Source organism: Elephantulus edwardii, unplaced genomic scaffold, assembly GCF_000299155.1.
Source record: "Elephantulus edwardii isolate Elephantulus edwardi_28Jun2011 unplaced genomic scaffold, EleEdw1.0 scaffold00001, whole genome shotgun sequence".
NCBI classification, from domain to species: Eukaryota; Metazoa; Chordata; class Mammalia; order Macroscelidea; family Macroscelididae; genus Elephantulus; species Elephantulus edwardii.
This window is the reverse complement of record NW_006399751.1, coordinates 7,036,486-7,061,217: the sequence shown is the minus strand read 5'-3', so window position 1 is coordinate 7,061,217 and position 24,732 is coordinate 7,036,486. Positions and strand designations below refer to the sequence as shown.

At 44.8% G+C, this 24,732-nt stretch overlaps 1 protein-coding gene across 2 annotated transcripts; it reads right to left on the bottom strand.

Annotated features, from left to right (window-relative positions):
* Positions 1-1,158: 1,158 nt before the first annotated feature.
* DYNC1LI2 (dynein, cytoplasmic 1, light intermediate chain 2) lies at positions 1,159-24,598 on the bottom strand. 2 transcript variants are annotated; one of them, XM_006878713.1, is made up of 13 exons: positions 24,488-24,598; positions 24,259-24,332; positions 22,242-22,358; positions 18,809-19,039; positions 12,200-12,369; positions 11,198-11,291; positions 10,607-10,742; positions 8,415-8,526; positions 6,996-7,055; positions 6,064-6,105; positions 5,085-5,202; positions 4,115-4,231; positions 1,269-1,490 (listed from the first exon to the last, which is right to left on the bottom strand). In XM_006878713.1, the coding sequence occupies exons 1-13, from the start codon at positions 24,592-24,594 to the stop codon at positions 1,393-1,395; spliced, it is 1,476 nt and encodes a 491-aa protein (XP_006878775.1). In that variant the 5' UTR covers positions 24,595-24,598; the 3' UTR covers positions 1,269-1,392. The 2 variants fall into 2 exon arrangements, with proteins under 2 accessions (XP_006878776.1, XP_006878775.1); XM_006878714.1 differs by lacking the exon at positions 18,809-19,039 and having other exon boundaries at positions 1,159-1,490.
* Between the last annotated feature and the right edge of the window lie 134 nt (positions 24,599-24,732).

Sequence of the window (24,732 nt, the reverse complement as noted above, 5' to 3'; positions counted from 1 at the left end):
GTAACGACATTAGGGAAGTTATGCGCACAGTACAAAAACATTCATATAAAAAAGTAAACTCCACATAAGTGAATTGTGGTATTTCCCTTGGTTTGACAACAAATGTTTTACACGTTAAATTCATGGTAGTGTTTGCATTTAAATGCTGTGTCATGTAGAAAATGAAAAGTGCCATTTCAAATCCGTAAGTCATTCCCACAACAGGATGATGGTGTGATACACGACACTGCGTGAGCTTGCAGTAAATGGGGACACCTGAAACTCTTACTTCTATTAAGAAAACAATGGTACTTTTTGTGAAAAACACAAAACCAGAGACATGTATCTTTCTGATTTCCATATAAAACATCCACACTTATTCTTCCCTCTGACAGCACTACTCAGACCAGGGAGCTAAGACAAGACCCTTTTGCATCAGTGGGAATCCGTGAAGGTCTCCACGGACTGTAAGGCAGGGACTGGTGCAAGCCAATTAGCCAGAGTGCAATTACATTAACCACCTCCTCCAGACTCTCTGTAGCACATTGCATTACGGTAAATGAGAGGTCAGTCACCCACTCTATTAGTAGGCCGGCCTGTGGTAGTGAAAAAACAAAAGTTTAAATAAAGCAAGAGCTATTTAGAAAACAATTCAAAGTAAACTATCTGTAACTGCTGACTTTCGAAGCACCTCAGTGACCGTCAGCCCCACAATGCACATGCATTGTCGAGGCCGTGGCCTGGGGCATGCACGTGGGTCCTGGGCAGTCTGCCACCTTCCCCACCCCCGTGTCATCTCCACCTGGCACGGGCACCCTCACACCACATCTCTCAGAAACTAAAGATGCATTCAGAATAAACCTAATTCCCATTTTGCTTAGTGTTTAGTTTGGAAATGCTTCTAAATTTAAATCCTATTAAACAATGATTATTTGACTTCTACTGCACACACAGTATTTACTAACACTGCTCACCACCCTCCACTTGCAGCTTTCCTGTCCTCACATCTCTGATTCCTCCCTCAGCCATTCTCCTTCCTGGGCTTTTTGCCGCCTCATCTGCTTCCCCAGAACAAATGGATTTGCCAGGTCTCATCTGCTTCACCCTGAAGGAAAGCAGGGCCTCTCCTCTGACTTTTCCTTTCCCTCCACAAGAAGCCCAGCTGCACTCCCCGCCACGAGAGCCACATGCCCGCGAGTCCAAGGGTTATTCTGAACAAAGGGGTCTGACATGTAACCTTCCTACATGGGCATTTCACACTCGGACAAGCCAATGAAGTAGTTTTTTAAAAAGTTATCTCCCCTGCCCCAAAAAACTGATAGATAGCATGTGCCATATCAGAAGAATCCTGGTCTTAGCAGATCAATATACATAGTTATTTGGTCATTGTACATATGCACTTTGGAAGGAAGATCAGGCTTCGTTTTCCGTTGAAGAGTTTGTTATGGAGTCCGGTTTTCGAGTCATTCTATCCAGTTCTTCTTGAACATTTGTCAACACAGTTTTCTGTCCTAAGAGGGGGGAAAAAAGACACTGATAGGGTAACGGGGAAAAAAAAGAATTTCACACAGGAGGAGAGTGCTCATATTTCTCTTGTGAAGCAGCTGGTGGATTCGAACTAGGTACCTTTGCACTGGCAGTGCAATTCCTTACCACTAGGCCACCAGAGCTCTCTGCACTATGAAGAGATGGACCTAATTCCTAAAGCCCCACATCTGTGACACACACCTGACTCTAACTATATGAAGTCCCTGGCAGGGGATGCCTTTCAGAAACCTTCTCACCACCTAGTCCAGTCCCAATGGAATCTTATCACTACTTTCCCAGAGACGCTATCGGAGTGGTGGACACACAACAAACTACTTTTTGATTCCAGACAGAACAAGTATTTAGATTTTGCTTCAATCTAGACTAACTCACATGGGTAGCTGGAAACCCCATGATTCAACAGAAGTCTGACCAAGGAGAGATAGGTCAAAGTCCCTATTCATGGTTGTTCATGTTATGAACTCCTGAGTCAACTAAGACTCACAGTGATGCTGGGGACAGACCTTGCCCTAGCTGGTCTCTCCTGTAACATGCCCAAAGTATGTGAGACAGAGTTTCAAAATCCTTTCTTTTCAAGGAGCAACCTTGTTTCACCCTCTCCAGCACAGACCATATACTTTGGGCATGTTGGTAAGAGAGGCTAGTCCTTAGAGATTGGACAAAGAAAGACCCTCAATCACATGGATTGACACTGCTGCAATGGGCGCAAGTGAGCCAGGAAGTGTAAGGATCGCACAAGATAGGACAGGGTTCAGATCTGTTGTTCACTGGGTTGTACTTGACCTGTCGGCACTTTACAACAACAGGACAGATCCGTTTGTTCCCTTAGTAGTCCAGGGCATGTTCAATACTCTTCTTTAGAACCACAACTCAAAGGCATCAGTTCTTCTTCTCTCATCCTGAGACTCAGTGTCCTGCTCTCAGATGCACAGCAACAACTGAGAAGACCATGGCCTGGATCAGGCACACATTAGTCTTTATACTGACATCACTGCTCTTTTGCACACTGGAGACGTCCCTCAGGACAGACTCTCCTAAAGAAACATTTTTAAAATTTCCTGACTACTGATGCCAAGAGCATTGACTGTGGATCCGAACAAGATGAAATTGTTAACAACCTCAATCTTTTCTCCATTACTCGTGATCCTGCCAACTGGCTCGGTGGGGAGAATCTTTGTTTTCTTGATATTGAGATGTAATCGATATTGAACCCGACAGTCCTGAACCTGGAAGCAGCAAATGCTTCAAGAATCCTCTTCAGTTTCTGTGAGCATGCAGGATGTTGACAAGTCTTCTTCCAATCCTGATGTCACATTTCTTCATAAAAGTCCAAGTTCCCGAATTAAATTGAAAAGGTATGGAGAGAAGATACATCCTTGATTACTCCTTTCTTGATTTTGAACCAAGTCTTCCTGTTTAGGTATAAGTTTCATGTGAGCACAATTAAGTATTCTGGGATTCCCATTTGTCTCAAGGTTAGACACTGGCAAACCCAGCTTCTATTTCTGGAAGTTCTCTGTCAATGTACTGTTTTAGTCGTTTCTGGATAATCTTCAGCCACAATTTTGTTTGCATGCGTTATTAGTAATGTTGTTAGCTAATTTCCACACTCTGTTAGATCACCGTTTTTGGGAATGGGACTAAATAAGGATCTCTTCCAGCTAGCTTGCCAGGTAGCTGTCCTCCAGATTTTTTGGCACAACCTGGTGAGCACATCCAGGGCTGGATCTGTTTGTTGAAATACGTCAACTGGTATTCCATCAATTCCTGGGGCCTTATTTTTTTCCAATTCCTTCAGTGCAGTTTGAACTTTCTTCTATATTACAATTTACTCCTGAACATATACTATGAAATTGTGTGTCAACCAATTCTTTTTGGTACAGTGATTCTGTGTACTCCTTCCATCTTTTTTTGATGCTTCATGGATCATGCAGTATTCAGCTCATAGTTTAAGTCCCGCAACTCGAGGTTTGAATTTGGTAGGTTTTGTTTTTTTCTGTCTAGCACTTACTGGATCTTGAAACAGCCCATAGCCCCTATTTCCTGTTGGAGAATAGCAGTCCACAGACTGGCCACCAGACTCAAGTTTCCAAGAACTAAGAGCCCCTTGAGGCCCAGGCTAATCTGTAAGTGGAAAGAATGACTTTGCCCTGGAAATATCAATTAGGGGAAAACACCATTTTTAACATACTTTAGAGCCAGTTGAAAACAAAAAGCAAAAGTCCCTTCTGGAATATCTTCAAAGTCCCTACATCACAGGACGTGAAACAGAATAAAATGTCAATGGCACTTTCTTGTCCATTATCTTGAATGGGGAAAACCTGTAAACCAGGGCCACGTGTAGGGTTGGGGTAAACTTCAACTCACTACATAGTTAATTCCCAAAAAATCACACTCAAAAGTTACCAAGGAAATCTGATTGATAATTAGGTGATGTTGCTGCAAAGCTTAGCATGTATAAAGTGCAGGGCTGCTTCCTTGCCTCGCTTCTGAGAACCAAGAGTCCACAGTTTAGGGAAAGGCAGATCTCCCATCCTCCCAGCACTGCCCACCCGCTGGGTCACAGGTCTCAGGGGCCCTTTTGTACCTGATTTTTTGGCTGTGCTCTGCACCCCTCCGGCACCAGGACTTCCAGGAGATCCTGTCTTCTTACTCAACAGACTGTTGAAGAAACTGGCCAATACCCCTTCACTCGCTGCATTGTCTAAAGAAACATCAAGGAAAACAAAGCATCAAACAAACAGGATGAACCAAAGAAACTGGTTCTCACTTTGGAATTATCCATTTGTCGCTACCACCATCGCAGGATACTGAGCATATTCACTTCACACAGTGGCCTGTGAGGCTACCTGTGGTAGTATGATTAGTAAGTGGAAATGTCCTGAGATCTTCCACCTGTCTGGGGCACAGCCCACGGCCTGTACCCACATCACTGTCTCACCTGCCAGGCAGTGCTTCTGGGGTGTGTGGGGGGAGGTGGGGTATGAATGCTGTCAGTACTCCAGAGATGCAGCAAAAAGCCCATCTAGCATGTAAGAATTAAGTCAAGTTCAGTTTTGAAAGGTTTATAGCAACCAGTATCTAGATATCACCAGGTTACTTTTCTAATAACCAAGTTTGCCAAGAGAAGTAAAAAGGAGAGGGGCAGCCCATAATTTATACACAGTAATAATCCACTTCCATAATAGCGTGCCTCCGGAAACCCTACGAACCTGGAGAGAGGATGAAAGGAACCCAAGGGTTGCTATGAGTCGCCTGCGACTCGACGGCACTTAACAAAACAACAACAATATAAATAGAATGAAAAATAAAACTAAGAATTCAAAGCACATCGCAGCCCTCTCTGAAGGAATCTGCACATCGTGAGGTCTTTCACAAAACCAGGTATGAAGGCCGGAGATTCCAATAAAGGAATGGCCAACTCCAATCCTCCTCCATCCCTCTTGAGAGACAGGAAATGAATGCAAATCTTTCTGTGGGAAAAATAGCTCAGCTACCATGGGTCCCCACCCTCAAACCCAGTCCCCAGGCCTCTCACTGCAGGGCACAATACTTACTTTTGATGTTTGGGTCAGGCTTCTTCACAGATGTGCCTGGGGATGCGCTGGGCACAGTGGCTGGCCCTCCTCGGCCCTGGGTTCTTGGAGAGCCAGAGGGTCCTCTTGCAGGGGATTCCTAAATCCAAAACCAACACAGGCCACAAAGATGTATAAAGATAACAGGAAAAACACAACTCATTCTGACCAGGCATACATTAGCAAGTTCTGGACAGAATGAAAGAAAGCATAGGACAAAAGTCAAATTCCTTAAAAATGGCCAGATCTACCAGATCAAGAGACTTGGGTAACCCTTGAGACTATCGCCCTAAGACAGACACTAAATCTGAAATTGAAGCTGCTTGTAAAGGTCACCTCTTAGCCAAATAATAAGACTGGATTTTAAACTAAGTAATACTGCCTGTGAGTCATGCCTACACAATTATCTGTGAGTTCAAGTGGTGAACATTTGCTGAAAAAGTGGAGATGAGCAGGCAAGAAAGGGAAGTTAGGCCAACATAAAGGAAGTAACGAGCAGGCTGACACTCTGGAAAGAATATACTGAATGATGCAGAACAATTTATGGTTAAGATTATTAAAGGGAACCTAATTTGCTGTGTAAACTTTTACCTAAAACACAATAAAGCATTATTTAAGAACAAGAAACAAACATATATTCAAAAAATGAAGACATGCTTCTACAGGTTATCAGCCCAGGGAGAAAAGTCCAGGACTGGGCCTGCCCATGGCTCAGGCCCTTTCTGGATCTCAGTTTCCCTGGGGAGTATTAGCTAACAGGGCCTGCTCACCCTCACTCCCAGAGCTGTATTCCTCCACCAGCCACTCCTTGAGTTCCTACTATGTTTCTGGTTATGGGCTTCTAAGAAGACCAAGTGTCCTCTGAAAACACAAGTGTCGTGACAAACAGAAACCCTCACAAATAAAGCCTGAGGACACCCACGCCTGTGGGGCTGGGCCCTGTGTAGTGTGTGGTACTCACGGAGGCTCTCGTGGGCGTGGCTGGCTGCTTGGCAAGAAGAGACTGCAAAGAGAGGGATACAATGGCCATTAACCAGGCCCACAACGTGTACTGGAGATCCGGAAAAAGCTTACTCCCATGCTTCCACTAGAGGGCCCCACTGACAAGACAAGAACTCAGTAACATGCTAAACCCAAAAGATGAAAATTGAGTAGCATATGGTAAGGGAAAAAACCCAAATAAACAAAATCAAAGGAAAATTTTAAGTTGCACTTAGGAAGCAAGCAGCGCACAGAAGGAAGAAACAGCTGGCAAAAGACCCATCACACCTCCTCTGGAGTTCACCACTAGGAGGGTTGGTGTCTATGACAGCACACGGGTGAGGAAAAGGTGAATCTGTGTCTCCTCTCTGTGGAAGGGGTCTATCAGCTCACCTGCCTGCATGTACACGGCTGTGTGAATAATGGAAGTGAGGGTGCTCATTTGTTAAAACTTTCAACGTCCCCTGCCCAACCTCCCCTACATTTCCAGAGGGAGATGGCGCTTAAAATAGCATGTTTACTGCTGAAGGAGAATCTGCAAGGCAGGGAGGGGGCTCCTGAGGCAGGGGCTCAACTCCTACTATACCAATTCTCTTTAAAAAAAATACCCCAAACCCCCTTGCCATTGAGTCAGAACCAACTCAAAGCTGACCCTGTAACAGCCTTTAGGAGGCTGTAAATCGCACAGCAGAAGACTGCCCATCTTTCTCCCTGGAGTAGCTGGTGGATTCCAACCACAGAGAGGCACCACCTTTTGGAGCACAACCCCCCTAGGGACTGCACCATCTTATCCCCGGAAGGAGAAAAATGGAGAGAGCTGTTCCCAAAGCCGCCAACACTCCTATCTCCACATGCAGGCATTCCCACAGGAACAAGAGGCGGCCCCTGTTCTGGCCCCGATGCTCATCTCACCTGCTGCTTCATTAGGAACACCTGCTCGTCCTCTGCTGCCATCTCTTTGTCGTGGACCAGCTGTGAAGCAACATGCTTGTTTGTGACCACAGCCCAAGAAAATGCCTCCTACCAGTCACATTTCACACTGGAAGAAGACTCTAGGGGCTTGGGGTGCGTGCGGGTAAACAGACAGGATTACAGAAATATCCTTTTAGCCTGGCACAGATCCTCCTCAAAACCAGCCCTGACACAAGATCTGGTGATATTTTAAAAATATAAGCTCAGTCAGAGTGCACAGGAGACTGGAGGTGCCGGGGGCACATACTGTACCCTAACAGTGAGGAAAAGGAGGAGGTGGCGCTGTCAGGACTTGACGGGAAAACCCACCCAGCCCCTGAGGAGCACCACGGGCACAGGTCGCCCTGAGCTGTTTATGTAACATCAAGCTTCATGTTTCAAAAGGACTTTGGGTTTGCTATGGGTTTTGTTTGTTTGTATGTATTCATTTATTTATCTATTTATATATACACACACACATATATATAAAAAGATAGATGCCTACCCAGGTTCATTATAGTATTATTTACAATAGTAAAGATCAACAATCCAAGTGACCAGTAGTAACAGATGAATGGATAAACTATGGTTCAATCACACAACACAGTATTACACAACACTGAAAAACAAGGAATTATTGCATTATATGGATGCATCTTCAGGACACTGTGCTCCGGGAAATTAGGTCAAGTCAGTTACAAAAGGACAAATGTTGTATAGGACCACTCTTAGCACATGAGCAAAAGGAAAGCCAATATATAATAAACTGATGATCAGGACAAAATTACTAAAGAAAGGGAAGACAGAGAGGTATAGAAGGATTAAAGACAATCAGAAATACAGGGGAAGTGGGGAAAGACCTATTACACTGTGGGTGTGAAATGAATGTTGCTGAACAAAATGTCTATGAAGAGTTGAATGAAAACTGAATTTACGTCTCTCAAATCCCTTAGGAAATAAAGGACTGAGAGGATGCATAAGATGTTTTGCATGAGTTAGCCCTGCTGACTGGGGGTCAAGCTCCCCGGGGAAGCTAAAGACTGATGGTTTGTATGCAGCCCTTCAGCTGGAGAAAGACACAGCGCTCTACTTCCATGAAGATTAAACAAACAAAACCACAGGCCCGCTGCCATCGAGGTGACTGTGACTCACGGGGACCCTCCAAGGGGCCTCATCTTTCTCCCACGCAGTGACAAGTGAGTGAGTTTAAGCTGCAGTTCTTCCTGTTAACAACCCAATGCTTAACCTGCCAGGGTCCATAGGAAATTCTCAGGGTAGTTCTACTGTCCTCTAAGGTCGTGAGCAGGAGGAATCAATTGGATGGCAACAGTTTTGGTTTCCCATGACAAATACAATTCATACAGCAACTGATTTGCATACCTTTCTCACAGGAGGCCTCACAATAAAGTCTTCATACGGGTCTTCAGGCTTCACGGTGGTGAAATTTTCATGTAAAATGGCTATTTTCTTTTCATTGTCCCAGCCTGCAGGTCTAAAAGCAAAGAGATGGGGAATGACTCCCTTTTCCTAGGCTTGTCTTACCATGGACTCAAGAACCCATGTCAGAGCTGTAGCTGTTGGTGGGCAATTCAAAATTCTATGGAGATCTAATCCACAGCTCATCCTGACAGGTTCCACCCCTTATCGAGTTCTCAGACCCAAGCAAGGTGGGTGAACAGTATGGGATGCCACTGACTCCGTGTCCGAACTGCACGAAGTGTCTGCAGCTCTCCCACCAGGCAGGAAGGCTCGGATCCCTGTTCTGACGGAGAACAGCGCTCTGCACGGGACTGCTTCTCTATGGCTCTGGCATGGGGGTGTGCTCTACGGGCCTTTTTCTTTTCCTGAGAACTCTTCCTTTTGAGAAATTCTCTGTGGTTGGCTTCATGAATATTGTTGATTAAAGGGACCCCAGGCCTCCATCTATTCCAGGCCTCAAACCAGGGGGAGCAGGGAGTCCTCAGAATGACGGAGCTCAACACCCCAGGGCAGGATGGTACCGCACCGCACTAAGCCAAGCTGCAGCCTGTGAGTCTCTGAAGGCAGTAACCGTAACATTTAACATGACACACTCCTGGATTCAAGATTCAAGAAGGTCCAGAAGACAAACCCACTTGTTTGTACAGGCCTCTCATTCCCTCCCAACTCCTACTCTACCCGCTTCAAGCCCAAGTGTCCAGCCAGGTGCCTACATGCCCAAATAAGCTTGCTGACTTTAAGAGCTCCCAGGCAGACAATGACTATGACTAGCAAGGTGAAAGGTGAACAGGGATTGCTGCAGTCTTCAGAAACCACCAGATCAGCCCCAAAGCTGACAGGTCTCTTAGCTCCCCTAGCTCTTTGGGACCACGTGTGACCCGGTGACAGCACTGCCGAGCTTGTCTTTGGTGCCTGATGACTGCTTTGGACATGGATTCTCTTAAGACACAGCCTCTGGGGTTGGCTGTCTGCAGAGTCTGCATAAGGCTTAGCCCCAATGTCTAAGGGGCAGCTCACTCAAATCTGAGAGCTCTGGGCTCTCAGGCTTCCTTCAGATTTGCACACTTCAGCCTCCCACTGCTCCTTCTGGTCTGCTGGCAACCACCACTCACCCTCCCAGCACTGCCCGCTGCCTGCCCCACCCCCTCGCAGTCCCCCACCAGCCCAGGACTGCCTTCTCCCTCCTCAGCTGTCATTACTCACTGACATATGAATGTCCCCACAATGCCATGAGTAGACCTCATTTCTGATCCCTGGCTTGGCATTTGCTGAATGAACAATTATAATTTCTTTTTAAAGCTAAGAGGCCTAAATGATTTACTAACATTGGCCTTTGAAGTATACATCCAGCAATACTCATGGCTCTGCAGTACGCGTATCAGAATGGTTGACAAAAACATAGCCCAGGCAAACAAGGGGCCAAGCCTCTGCCCAGGAGCACCATCAGTCCAACGGCCCCTAGAGTGTGAAATACAGGAAACACACAAAGCATTCAACATAGTGAAGCCAGCCAGGGTGCCTACAGCCATCCCGAGGCTGCAATAAAAAGACAACTGTCCCTCGGCTACGAGCGGCTCTGCTCCTGTGTCTGTGGGAATCGGTAAGTCAGAACAAGCATGTACAGTTCTTCTGGTCAGCAGCGCAACCCTCTACAGTCTAGGCCACCAGAGCGCCAAGGGCCCACTGTGCTATCCTTACTGTAGTGCAAGGAAAGGCTCAAAGTCTTCCTAATGATCTGTAGCTGCACATGTAGCAGGTGAAGGTACTCATAATGGGAAGATGAAGAGAGGCTGGCTGAATCCTTTCAAAGGAGAGCAATTACATCACATTAAAGGGCAAGCTGGAGTTGTCCCTCAAGACGAAACATTCATAAGCTTGAGTTTTGGCAACGTGGTCTTAATGAAGAAAGGTCGTACCCTGCCACTTCAGTCTATGCACTTCCTAAAGTCTAGAGGCAGAATGGCACTCAATCTGAAATGCAGCTACGAGGGGAAGCTGGCCCATCAGGACAGAGAAGGCACTTTACGTGAAAGAGTAAAACAGAACAAAATAGGAAAAGAAGAGTCTGAAGGCAGCACCTCCAAAGAACTCACATAAAAACTGCATCCTTTTCCACAACTAAGGCAGGTGTGGTAAAGTGGAAACCGTAGGTTTTATGAACAATGTACTTATACAACAAGTCGAGATTCTTCTCTTCCTTCACCGACGTGTAAATCAAGGCCGCTCCATCTAATAAGTCAGCTTAAGGAAAACAGGAATCACCGTAGCATGAAGAATCAAAGACATACAAGCACCAGCCTCAAAACACTTCACAGGGACCATCTGTAATAAATACCTGAGAAGCACAAGTGCTGAAATTTCAAAAGGGAACAGCAGGTAAACGAGGGCAAAATATTTAAGAGGGTCTGGAGGTGACTTTCTAACATGTTAATATTCACTGACTCTGAGGCAAGTCCAGGAAACACCCTTAGCCTGTCAACATTAAAACTCAAGCAAAGATAGGTGTATAGTGACAAGCCTCAATCATAAAAGGTGAAAGCCGGAAGGTTTCCCCAGGGGAGATGATTACTATGAATTCAGAGGGGACTTTATCTCTTTGAAATGTCTGTGTGGAGGTTAGCCTCGATTAGCACAGAGTGGGGAGTCAGTCGTGCTGTGGCCCTGCCACAGCATCTCAAGGATACACTGGAGGCAGAACCTCCGAAGATGTGACTGAATGAAGTCAAAGTGCTCGTCCCTGTAATCGTGCTCCTTCTCCAGCACGCTCACCGCGTCACACTGCAGGGAAGACAAAGACAGGGGGGGTCAGCTTCTTGCACCTCTGCCTGCTGAAGGTGGACAAAGCAAGTATCAGAACTCTGGAAAAGAGCCAAATCCCAGGGCTCACAAAGAAATTAAATAGGGAAAGCAACTGGAAATGTTTTGCTTTCATCCTACGCCTCAGTTTTCCTGTCTGTAAACTGGAGCTAAAATAGGCCTGGTCATATTGTACTGTTCTAAGTCAAACAAGGCTCTGCTGGGCTTCATTCTCGGACTTGGAGTCCTACAGCACACTCTAGAGCTGAGGAACATGGTGGCCCTGACTGGGATTAAAAGACTTTTAAATTCAAAGTTTCTCAAGCTAGAATCTTATTATGTAAGAGATGGAACTTTTATCTTTTCATGACTGATCTCAATATCTATTTCCACCTAAGCATTCTACAGGGTAGAAGAGTTTTCTGCTACTTCTTTTTCTGACATTGTTAATGTTTCTTTCAGAAAATCTTCTCAGGTCCAACAGAACATCTGCTATCTACTTTTACCCTTACGGAAGAGAGCCCAGAAGTATTCTCTCCCCCACACCATTATGTTCATCATGAGCCTGGCCCATATTAACTGGTTTACACGGCCTTAAGAAATGGCTTTTTATTTCCAAGTCCAAATAATTCAGTAATCTCAGCAATGCTTCAGGGAGACTACCTAAGTCATGAGCAAATTGAGTAATGTCATGTTTTTAGTAGCAATAGTAAAAGAAAGTTTTTTTTCCTATTTCTCGCATATTCAATGTACCTTTAAAAAAAAAAAGAAAATCTCAAATAAGCTAAATCCTTTCTTAAGAAATCTAATCAAAGCCTCCCACAATTTTGTTGCAGTGTTGCTTATTCACCAGCCAAAGGCAGTCAAGTTTAACATCCCCACGTACGCACCTTTGTACACACCACCAACACTGGGATCCCCAGGTTATGAGTTAGGACATTGTCACCAAGAGGCAAGGCAATATTTTCTTCATCTGGACCTGAGGTCAAAGGCCCCCTTCTTTGTGGGGAGCCTTGACAACCTTCTTCAGGTTCAACATAGTCTTGGAAATCTTTCATAACTGCAGGGGACAAAAGAAAATAAAGAAATGTGGGTGGAGGGTGGGTGTATGCAGACAGACACCTTATTTAAAATGTAGATGGCTTGAGAAACTGAAAATGGCAGAACAAAGCTCAAGAGTTGTGGCAATTTTCCCAATCTCAATTCACTGCATCATCAGGAATATGAAGATGGTGAGGATGCCAGAGCTGACCTGGTAAAACTTTAGAGGAGCAAAGTCAATTCCTTGGACATCTTCAACTGCATCCAACTCTTAAAAAACACCTTGTATCATACTCTGGTTTCTCTTCAGCTCGTATAAAATATCTCAGTCACAAAAGGACAAATACTGCACGGTGGCACTGTTGTAGAAAGGGACTGACATCAGGGTTGGTTTAAGACTGAGAAAAACTGGCTAGATCATGTATACTGAACTGAAACAGATGAGGGACAGAACAGTTTAAAAGTGATATATGACAGCGTATTGTGATTATCTAGGAATCCAGAATTAAGGTTGCATAGTGGAGTGCATTTGGGGCGGGGGCGGGGCAGGGTAGGAGTCAGGGGCATTGTGTACCAACGAAGAAATTTATCTTTTGTTTTTCAAAGAGAGGAGCAAACTGGGGGGAGGGGGGTAAAGAAAAAAGTGCAACAATGAATGAATGAAAATCCAAAATCATTAAAATGAATAAAAATTTTTTAAAAAATTACACCTTGTAAGAAATTCCACACCTCCTACTAGGGAAAAATAGCACTTTTCATATCTCTTCCTCTATTAAGAGTCTCAAAATATCAGAATAACTGAACTGAGTTCTTTTCAAGATATGTGTGCATTAGATATAGTTACAATTCCCAAAACTCCTTAGAGTATTCATTAAAATATCTCGTACAATTAGAGATCCATAAAAATATCATATTTCTACACTGTTGAGGAGGTCCGTATTGAGGAACAACGGTGTACTCGCCCAGCCCAGCTCCAGTACCACCTAATTTCCATGTCCTCATTCTCATCTTTAAGGAATCCTGAGTAGAACTACTGTTGACAGGTGTTGTCAAGTATGAATCATAGTGACCCTATAAACAACAGATCTGAACCTTGTCCTATTATATCCTCTTCCTCATCTCTGACACACTTGAGCACACTGCTGCAGTTGCTGTGTAAATTCATCTCGTTGAGGGTCTTCTTTCACTGACCCTCCATCTCTCCAAACAAGAGGTCTCTTTCCAAATAGCCTCTCCTAGCAATATTCCTAGTGTGTGAGATGAAGCTTCGCCATCCTTGCATCCAAGGAGCTCTGGCTGTACCTTTTCCAAGGCATTTCCTGAAAAAGAATCTGCAGGATTGGCTGCATGTAGCTGCTGACAGTAAAGCAAGTTACAAGAATCATGTGACGTCTGTATCAGCCAGAGTAAAGAGGAAAAAGATGAGGATGAAAACTCACCTATCTGGAGTATTTTTTTTTATAAATCCTTTAATAAAACATGGGAGCCAGAAAGGTAGGTATCCTGTGTCTCTGCAGTGTGGAATGAACAAAAAATTGGAAATCACAGGGAAAGAGCTTCACTCACTCATTTGTCATAAGATTTTTCTTCTTGAAAATTTCAGTTTTCAGTGACACGAAAATAATGTCCTCTGAAATACTACGGGAACTGATGAAGGTTTGACATTGGCAGGGCAGACGAACTGTGGAAATGGGAGCATCTCTTCATTACTATTTTCTTAAAAAACATGAGAGTCAATTTTCAGCTGGTGCTTTTCCTCAAAGAGAAAAATTCAAGAAAACAAAAGCACTCGTAATTCACTCAAAGCCAAGGTTATGACTTCTTTGTGAGGTTCTCTTCTTATAGGGAAAGGCTGGTTTCAATACAGAGAGAGCTTTCCGGGGCCTGTGTGTGCACATACAAAATTTATTTTTAAAATATTTTGGCACCCAAGGTCACCCTACTGGATGTGGACAGAGCATGTTCTTCGTGTATATGTCATAAACCATTTCTCAATTAAAAAAAAAAAATTTATTTTTAAAATATTTTTATTCCTGAGAACTCTTGAAAAACTATTATGTGTATTCTCTGTTCCTTCCTATAGTAATAAAATGTGAATTTTCACTTACAAATATTACATAATGAACTTCTGGAATTAACTAAGGGCTCAATGTCTTCCATATAATAAAATATAATTTAAAAAATTTAGCAAAACAAGTGACAAAGGTTTATTAAGGCAGTAAGATAGAGGCATGGCTAGTGTCAGGTGGGCCATGCAGAGAGTTAATATGAAAAAGACAGAGGGCCCCCTAGAAAAACAGGAGTGAAACTAGACCATACAGGATGCTGTCAACAGAGGCAAAGAGTAAGAGGGCAATACTGAGTATTTTGAAAACTATGGACCAAGGCCTAAAATGCATGTAAGAACTCATTTCTACACTTTTTTTTTAAAAGCAAGGTCACATATAATATTCACTGCCATTATAAACTATCTACGCCAGTGATCTTTCTTCCATTTCGGGCAAAACCAGAGGAGAGCACACCTGATAAACTTAGCATGGCCTCTGGAGGGTCTTGAAAGAATCAAAGGGTCTCTCTAGTTTCTCTTTAGAAGTTTTTTAACAAATCTCCAAACCAATGAAAGACACAATGGCTTCATTGTCTGCCTAAGATCTCAACCGTCCAAGGTCATGTAAGGCAGAATAGCAGAGCTTCCCACAGTGAGCATGGCAGAGCCTGGAACAGGAGTTACAGGTGAGGAACAGAGGCAGAGCCGAGGCAGCAGTCAGCCCTGTGCGCCTCCAGCCCCCACGTGCTGCATACACATTGCTGCATTCCATGTGCTACGATGTGAGAACAGCTGGGAAGCCCCATCACACTATTCACTCTGATGGACAGACATACAGATGGCTGGACAACAGCAGAAAATACACGTTATTTTAATAACGCAATGTTTAAAATAAATATAAAGGAAGAGCAAATATCTGAAGCATACAGATAAGTGAAAAGGGACGATCAGAAAGTAACGAGGCTTGTGTAACTAAGTGGGTGAAATGTGCATCTCCCGTCGGGTCTGCACACACTAGTGGTAACGGCTTCGCTCTGAAGGGTGGGATCGCAGAGCCCAAGGTTCCACCTGTGCTCCACTCGCCCGTCAGCTGGGAGTGCAGATGGAAAGCAGCTCGGATTGCTCAACCTGGAGGCTGTTGCCTCTTTCTCATTATTCTCTCCTACTTCCTTGATCACTCCAGAGACTCTACAGCCCTGACAAGACCCTACAGACAGCATCTAATCTCCCACCTGTACATAACCAAGGGAAGATCCAGATTGAAGCAAAACAAAGACTAAACTACACACAGGCACCTCTCTGAAGGTTGCTCTGCCAGTCCCCTTACTCAGAGGATCCTGCAGGAACAGTGGGAACCTGATCCTGAAAGAGCAGCTCAGAAGCAGCTTTCCCAAAGCAGCTGGAGGCTGGCTGCATCGGACACTGCTGTCTGACAACCCTGCACTCACTGAGTCCAACACCCAGAGTCTAACCTATCTGGAAAGGGAGCAAGAAGATGGTGAACTGTTTTATTATTAAAATGTAACCTAAACCCAACGCTAACTCTTTCACCGCATAATATAAAGATGTTCCCACCATCCCATGAACAGTTCAAAGAAGGGGCAATGTGTGAAAACAGCAGCACTTGGAAAGATAACCAGAATCAGGGATATGGACCCGGTCCCAGAAATGTTACTTGCTCTCCAGTGTCCTCTCCCTTCCTCCTTATAGCCAAACGTGCTGTCTAGGAGAATGTGTGGTCACACAGAGAAAAGATTACATTTCCCAATCTCCTAAAGGCAAGAGGCATGTAGCCTTCAGCCCTCCTTTCCACCTCCTCCATCCTACTGCCTGAACGTGAACATGAATGCATGCTAGAGCTCGACTCTTCAGGAAGAGGCCCACACCGGGTGATGACAAAGCAGCAGCAGAAAGGAGCGAGGGTCACTGAGCTGTCCTCCTGGAGTGGCTTTCCAGTTCTGAACTGCCTCCCTTTAGATCCTGAATATACGAGAGAGACATAAACCTCAGTTTTGTTTTAAGACATTGCTATCTTGGATTTCCTGTCACATGCAGCTAAATCTAATACTAAGCGACAGAGACATCAATGACTAAGCACACAAAATAAATTCGGTGGAACATAAGCTCCCCCGGAGCAGGAAACTTGTCTCCTGTATCTCCAGTGCCTAGAACAGTGTCTGGTACAAGACGGACAGGCTCCCTGTTTGGAAGAAAAGGAGTGAAAAATAATGCCTTCAGGAGATGGTTGCAAAACACTGTAAATGTCACTGTCAAGATGGCAAATGGTTATATAATACACACCTTCCCACAACTGGAAAAAAGCAGCTTGGTTCAACCGTTTTTCTTGTAACAAATCTTTACAAGGTACCACTCTGAGAAAACAGGTTCAGAGAATTGAGGTCTCTATGTGTGAACCCCTTGTCTGGGTACGATGCTGATGTGCAGGGGATTAAAAAAAAACAACAAACCAACCAGCTCTTCACCCCAAACTGATCCTGAGGAATTGTCTTTAGGGTCTCTATTTTAGGGGGCGAAGGAATTATCTGAAAAGGTCTGTGGCTGAAGGAACAAAGGCTGGGCTGTGTAGAAATCACTATAGCACACACGTGGGTGAGCCAGGAAACACAGACACAAGCAAAGGAGAAGGTCAACAGCTCCCTGTGTTAGCTAACGTGGCCCAGCAGCACGGGCAGGAAGACACACGGCAGGAAATCCAATGGAGAAAGTACACAACATTTCTGAGCTCCTTTGCCAGGAAGTGTGAAGATCCCGTGTGCCATGCCCAGAAGCCCTCATTAATTCACTAAAGGGAATGATGTCATCTTGTGGAAATAAGCCAGGGAGCCAAGCCTGCTCTGGCCAAGGCCGCTGTCACCGCTGCCACTGCCACGGCTCCAGCCCCTGCCCCTCCCAAGTCCCTGGCAAGTGGACAGGAGCTGATGTAACTGCACAGAAGCAAGAGAGAGGAAAAACAAGCTTCCGAACCACACTAAGAAAAAAACTCAAACTTCCTCTCCTTTTAAAGTTCTTTATTCTTAAATTAGAATTAAGATCTGGACATCCTACATCTATTCAGTTTAGTGAACTTCCTATTTCTATCTCAAGTCATATTTGCTGGATTCCAGGAGGGACTGAAGGATTTTCCTTTTTTTTAGGGTATCCTCTAAACCTGCCAACAAGATGGCCCATCAGACCTCAATTACCAAAAGGAATGTCAGGACAATTGGCACCAAAAAACATTAAAACTGCCTTAGAGACCACAATACATCAGACAGAAACACAAAGAAATCCATAGTGCTGATCACACTGGAAAGGGTGAGGAAGGAATTCTTATTTTCAAAGTGAGTCAAAGAAGGAGATAAGGAATATGGATTCTCAGGACCGCCTCTTTTTAAAAAGTCTGCTGTATGCCATTTTGCTTTCACCAAAGACCTATGACAGTATTTATCTTCTCTAACCAAAGGACACCCAAAAAGCATTTTCACGTTTGGAGGGGGTGGAGAGGCTAAATTAGGTGTGGTGTGTTTTTTTTTATGGTGAGCTCTTTTTTCCCTTTATTTTTTTCATGAGAACGATAAGCAGTTTTAATTAAGCAATTTTATTTTTAAGTCTGGCTCTGAGTTAAACATATTTCAGAAAGACAAACCTTGACAAAACATTTGATAATTCTAGATTTTTATTTTACAAATTGCTTTAATAAGCATGTGTTAAGCCTTCACATAATTTTTTCCCATTACTTCCCTCTATTTTTATTGGTATGCTATAAATTATCCATCTATATTGTGTTTCATTACTGTACTTAGTGGCTTGTTTTTTTCTTGCTGTGTGTTTCACACTTTTCTTCACTGACATGTTTCACACAATCATTCCCATACATTGTATTTTATAAAATTAATCACCATTGGACTATGCCCATCATTACCCCGCTGGAGGTGAGCTCTTAAAGAAGCAGCGCAACACCCCAGCAGCAAGAGAATGGGGTCTGGAGGGCTTCTCCAGGCTACAGTGAGTGTCTCAGCATCAAGCTATCAGAGAACACTACAAGCTAATGTTATTTTAGGTTCTATGCGTTACTTGGAATACTGGGTTCATTTCTGGGTCTGAGGATGACCCCCAAGTTTCCCCATATAAGTTAAAAGCAATTGTTTCTTTGTTCAACACAATTTCCACTTCTAAAAGGTGTCATAAGAACATTCTACTCAGGCAACAAGGGAAGAGTGTGATCACTGAATTAAAGACTAGTTGAACACTGACTACTAAATATATAAGAGCAACTCTGAAATAAATGTGCAAACAAAATACAGTCAGTAAAGGCAGTTTTACAGTCTCCTGATACCAGGAAAAGGGAGAAGGGCAGGCCCTTCTATAAGTTTCCCAATTAAAAAAACCCAAACCCATCTGCTTTACTTACACTTCCGTTCCAGTTCTCGCATTTGCTCTGGTGGAATTTTCATCTTATCAATGTGCTCCCGTAAAACACTAGCCCATTTCTGTAGCGATTCCATTACAGTCCAAGGCCTAGACATGTCCGCAACAAAAATGACCAGGGTCTCTGGCAAGGCCTCCGCCGCAACAGCAAATTTCAGCAGGCCTTTGTGGTACAGGTCTCCATCCAGGATCCACACATTACAGCGCGTGTGATCTGGGGAGGGAGAAGGGAAGGCACCATGTGACAGTCCATCAGCACATCCAAGAGCAGAGCCAAGGAAGAGCCTGAAGGCGACAGCCACAGACCTGCACTCCCAATGCAGACAGAATGCCCAACCAGCCCGAGGGCTCAGTGGGGGGCCACGCTCAGTCCTGGTACGGATGAACTTGAAATTTAAAAACTACTATATGACGTCTCCACAGCTAAACAGAGTCAGTAGGTCTGAGGAATGGAATAATTTTCACTTTAAGAACAAAAAGCCACTAAACTGCATACATCCCTGTCTATGCTATCGTTGAACTAATCCATTCGCCTGTGATACCAACTGTCCGAGGCAGCGAGCTGCGCCCAAGAGCCTATGATTAAACAGACTCTGCTCTGTCACTTATGCTCAGTATTCATACATTATGAGTGGTCCCAGAGAGAAAAGACCTTTGTATTCAAAGAGCAAGATAAAATCATTACGGAGAACAGTACAGTCATGCTTCTTAAAAAGTCTTATAGATATGTTAGTGATTTACGGAGTAAATGATAATGTCCAAAGTTTACTTTAAAATAATCTTGTGTTGGAGCAAAAGGTTCACCATACCAGTATCTCTACTTTAAATACTTTATAGTATTAAAAAAAAAAGAGAGAAATACACATGCATTAATGTGCAAATGCTGACATTTAAAGATGTACATGGGATTTTCAAATCATATCTGGATAATCAAACTGGAGAAGATAACTCGCCAAATTGATAATTTATTTTTTACAAGTTTAAATCTCTTTTGAGAATCATTTTTTACAAGGGCCTTGAAGAAAAACTCTTAACACAAAAATATTGTTTAACTTTCTCACCAGTAAATTTCAACATGTACTTTAAAAACTTGCTTTTCATTAGTGATCTTTCAAAATAAAGTCAACTCATTAACATATTGCCAAAGTTTATATTCAGTAAAAAAAAAGTTAACATTCATGACTTTATTCCAACATTGCATACAATAATGTACCTGTATCCAGTTTCAGATATTTTAGATAGTAGTTTTGGTTGAGGTGTGGTGAATACCTTCAAAGATAATGCTCTCTTCCCCAAGCCTGTGAGGCTGAATGCTTGCCCAGCACCGGGCATGATTCCTTTTTTCCAGTCTCTCTCCTTGCTATGCATCACACATCACTCACCTAGACACTTGGAAAGGACACACACTCCACAAGAAGTGTTAAAAAGATGCACCCCACCCTGTAGGCAGAGGTCCCTTAACATGAAGTGCCCCAGGGCAAACCAGGGACAAGCCAGATACTATATTTGATAACTGAATGTCTGCAGGACTGTGTATTTATAATCTAGTCATAAAATACAGAAAAAGAAAAAAAGACTAGGGCTGAAACACACACAATTAACCAAAGGTAAAGGCAATCCTTCCATTAAAGAACTCACAAGTCAGAAGCCTTAAAAAAAAAAAACACACATACCAAGAAGATTTGAAGATTTTAAGGTAACCATAAAGGAATCTGAAATAGATGTCAATGTACTTCAACCACTGATTATGGTGCAAGAGGCTTTGAAACAGAAAGGCTGTAAGAGACTGACAGAACACCACCATATTTATTTAGTACTTTCCAAAGGAACAAGATAAAAGGGTACCAGAGATGTGATGTCTCAGCTCTCTGCTTCCCTTGACATCATCTCTCATCTATCAAGCTATGGAACAGACACTGGTTACCTCCAATCTACTAATGAGGAATTGGAGGTGGAAGTGGTTAAGCTGGTAAGTGCAGGAGTGAGATTCTGTTCCTGTTCTGCCAGGCCTCAAAACTCAAGTTCCACAGTCATTATACTGCTTAACAATGACAGGAAGTAAGATTCAGACACATGAGGTCCTCGAGACCCGCTCATTAGTCCAAACCCACTGAGAACTTGCCAAGATGGGCACCCAGAAGCCCTGTCTTTTTCAAAGAGAGTCCTAGGCACTAGGCCTCCATCCTGCCTTCCTTCCAGACTTCAGGGGAATGTTCAGCATGAAAGAAGATGAGTTGGAAAGGGGAGGCATGGTTAAAACCGCTGGGGCCCTATGAGGACTACAAGTTTAACATGAATATGATTCCTGTTTCCAAGTGTTAACAATAGACCTTTACCCACACCCTTTAGTCAAGCAACACTTGAAGATCACAGAATTCCAGCTCTAGAAAGGACGCTGATGAGTTTCTTCATTTACCAACACTTTAACAAGGATATTTCAGAATCTTTAGGCCAAACAGTTCAACTTCCCTACAAAAAAGGCCTAGGCATAAAGAATTACTTCATTACTTCATTTAAAGCCATTCAAAAGATCTAACATAAACACTGAAAATACAAACAAGCTATTAACATGTTCTGGTAACAAAAAACTGCTTTCCAATTTTAAAAAAATTACACAAAAGAACATTTAATAACTAATCCTGTCAAGGGTTCTTTCAGTCCTCTTCAGACAGACACCATTATGATGTGCACTTTAGATGGAATTAAAAAACATTCACACACATACACACACCCCATCCCTATTCCCTCCACTAAGCAAAGGAAATTAACATTTCTAAACCACCACAGGGGAGCTCTGGTGGCCCAGAAGTGGCAAGAAGCTATGCTGCAATCCTGAAGGCATGCAGTTCGAATCCACCAGTTGCTCCATGGGAGAAGGATGGGCAATCTCCTCCTGTGCAATTAACTGCCTCTGAAAACCCTTAAGAGGGTCAGCTATGGGTCAGTTCCAACTCAATGGTACACAACAAAAAACAACAAACTATCACAAAGATACTCTCTTGTGAATGTTAAGTTGTTACACTCAAGCATACCAATTTCAGACTCTCCATTAGAATGAAGGAGAACAGTATGGACACCCAAATCAGGTACCACGCATTCCTCTCAAAGACAAGTTCAGTATTTTCTAAAATACTGTTTTTATTATCTTTACATGTGCCTTAAACTTTACCATCAGTATCTCTTTTTTAACACTGGCCAGTCAGGGCAGCAGCTAACTGCCCCATCCCTATGCCTGTTAATGTTTTATGCTGAAAGTGGGTATAGTTCCCTAACAGACATACACTTCATCTATTCCCTTGTGACTAGTTCTCACAGAGCTAAATGGAAAACTGAGAATGCCTGAACATGTTGCCAGAGCTGCAACCAGGGAGCCGGAGTCGTGGAGGGGCCGCACTGCGGATCAGCATTTCACTCACCATCTCGGTCCTCGTCATGGACACTGAGGTACAGATACTCCAGGCCTCTTCCTTTTTTGCCATGCTCAGCTCCTTGTAGTTTAGTCATAAGAGTGGTTTTGCCAGAACCATCTTCACCTACAATTTGTGCAAGAAGACAAGGGCATAGTGTTTATTTTGGGCAAAGATGACACACTTGAATGACAGAATAGCTAAAAATTCACGTGAAACCTCTGTTGAGGTCTCACCTGTATTCACAAACAAGGAAACACTGGAGGGATGGAGTTAAAGGTTCCAAATTCCAGAGAGACATTCACTGCTGTTATCCCTACCTCACAAGAGACGGGCCAAGTCAGGACCACCGACCCTTCTGACAACTCACAGAAGACACACATTTGGAGAAGTGACAGAAAAAAGTAAGGGTAGCCTCTCACAAGTACAAGTTGTCTGATCTGCCTTACAACCCTGGAGGACAAAGGTTATTAGTCACTTCTGATTTAGCACCTCTCTTTCATTAGCATCAAAGGTTGGGAAACGGATAAAAATAATTACAGGCTTAACCAAATTCTTAAGTACAATCTCCATGATTATCAAGCATCTTATTTTCCTTGGTCTATCTAACAAGTGAGAAACACACCCCCACCCCCACCCCTACCCCTGTACTAAGAGAGAAGCCACTAAGAACAAAGTTTAGTAGAGACCCCTACAACATGGTATCCCAGAACAGGAGACCTGAAAGGTCTTCCACAGATAAAGGACCACCAGACTTGGAGCCACCACTTCAGTCAGGTCCTTCACATCCCACTGAAACCATGGAGAACGTATGTGAGCTGACTCTATTACCTGCCCATTTCGATCCACCCACCTTCCCAAAACGTGGACTTAGTGATCCTGAAATCTCAGTTTTCTATTCCATGCCACTATTTCCTATTCTGGTACCAGCCAAATGGTACAACTGCAGACCCCACTCAGAAATAATGGGAAAGGAGCTCTGGTGGCCTTGTGGCAAGAAGCTGCACCATAATCTCGAAGGCACATGGTTCGAATCCACCAGATGCTCTGCTGGAAAAGAAGGGGGCAATCTCCTGTGCCAGTAAGATATGATTTGATGGCACACAACAACAACAACAACAAAATAAAACAAAAACACAAGGGGAAAACCAACACTTATGAAGAACAGAGGGGCAGGAATGGAGGTGAAAGAGAAGACCCTTGAGGATCTGGGTCTTTGAGGAAAAAGCATCAGCTCTTCACTTTCCCCAGCATGTCCCAAATGCCCTCATCAACCACCTTCTGTAAGAAGTTCCTAAGCCCACCCCCCTTGCCCCTGAGTGTTCCTGCATACATTGACCCTGCCTACTGACACTAGTTCCTAAATACACCACATGCAACAAAATCACCGCCTTTCCACCTTACCAAGGGGCGCGATTGAAAATCTGCTAACAGGTCAGCTAGGAATCGATTCCAACTCCCCACACAAGAAATGGTAGTGTGATGCACGAATCTGCCCCCGTGGCTGGGTGGAGGGCAACCACCAACACGTGTGGCTGTCACTGCGCCAGGTCTGAGAAACGTCTGCGCTGTCCCAGCGCCCAGCACACAGGATCCACTCGACAAACAGCTCTGCTATTTATGGAAAGGAGCCCCGCCAAACTTCAACTGTACCAAGAGACTGAGGCCGGAGGTGAGTGGTCTGGCTCCGTGAACTGGGCTCGGGAGTCCCGGTGCTGATACCCAGACCCGCCATCCAGGCCCCTGAAACGGCATGTCCCTGTTCTCCCCACCGGGACATCTAAAGCCAGGCCGACTCTGGGGCCAAGTGACCGGGGGACGTGGCGACAAGCGCACGCCAGCACCCGTGGGATCTGGGATGGGTGCACTCGGCCATTCGCAGGCCGGCCAGCTCTGCCGTGTCCTCGCAGCCGGGGCACCGGCAAGCTGGCCCTGCAGCCGGCCGGTGACAGCGGCGTGAGAGGGGTGCCCGGGGTGCCCGCCTCGCCCGCCCCGCTCCCGGGCACCGCCCGCCGCCGGGGCTCACCGAAGACGAGGATGTTCTTGCCGGACGGCAGCTTGGACCTGGCGCGAGTGGACACTTCGCTCAAGATCGAGGACCTATGACAATGACAACAGCGGTCAGTCCGGGAGCCGGCCCGACTCTGGACGGAGCTGATGGCCCACCAGTCTGTCTGTCTGCCGGTCCGCCCAGCCTGCCCAGGGTCCCCCTCTCCCCGCACCCCAGCCCTGGCCTGGTCACCCCGCAGCCTCACCACAAACTCTGGCCTTCCTCCTCCTCGCTGGTCAGGTCGCCGGCGGCAGCGACTGCCGGCCCGTTGGGGCCCAGCAGCAGCTTCTTCTCCACCCCCACCGGCGCCATCTTGCCAACTGCAGCCACAAAGAGGGCCCTCCCACGGGCTCGCCGAGGACCCACGAGGACCCTGGCCGGGCCACTCGCCGCCCGTCGGCCCCGCTTGGCGCCTGAAGCAGCCTGTCCCGCAGGACCGGAGCCGCCCGC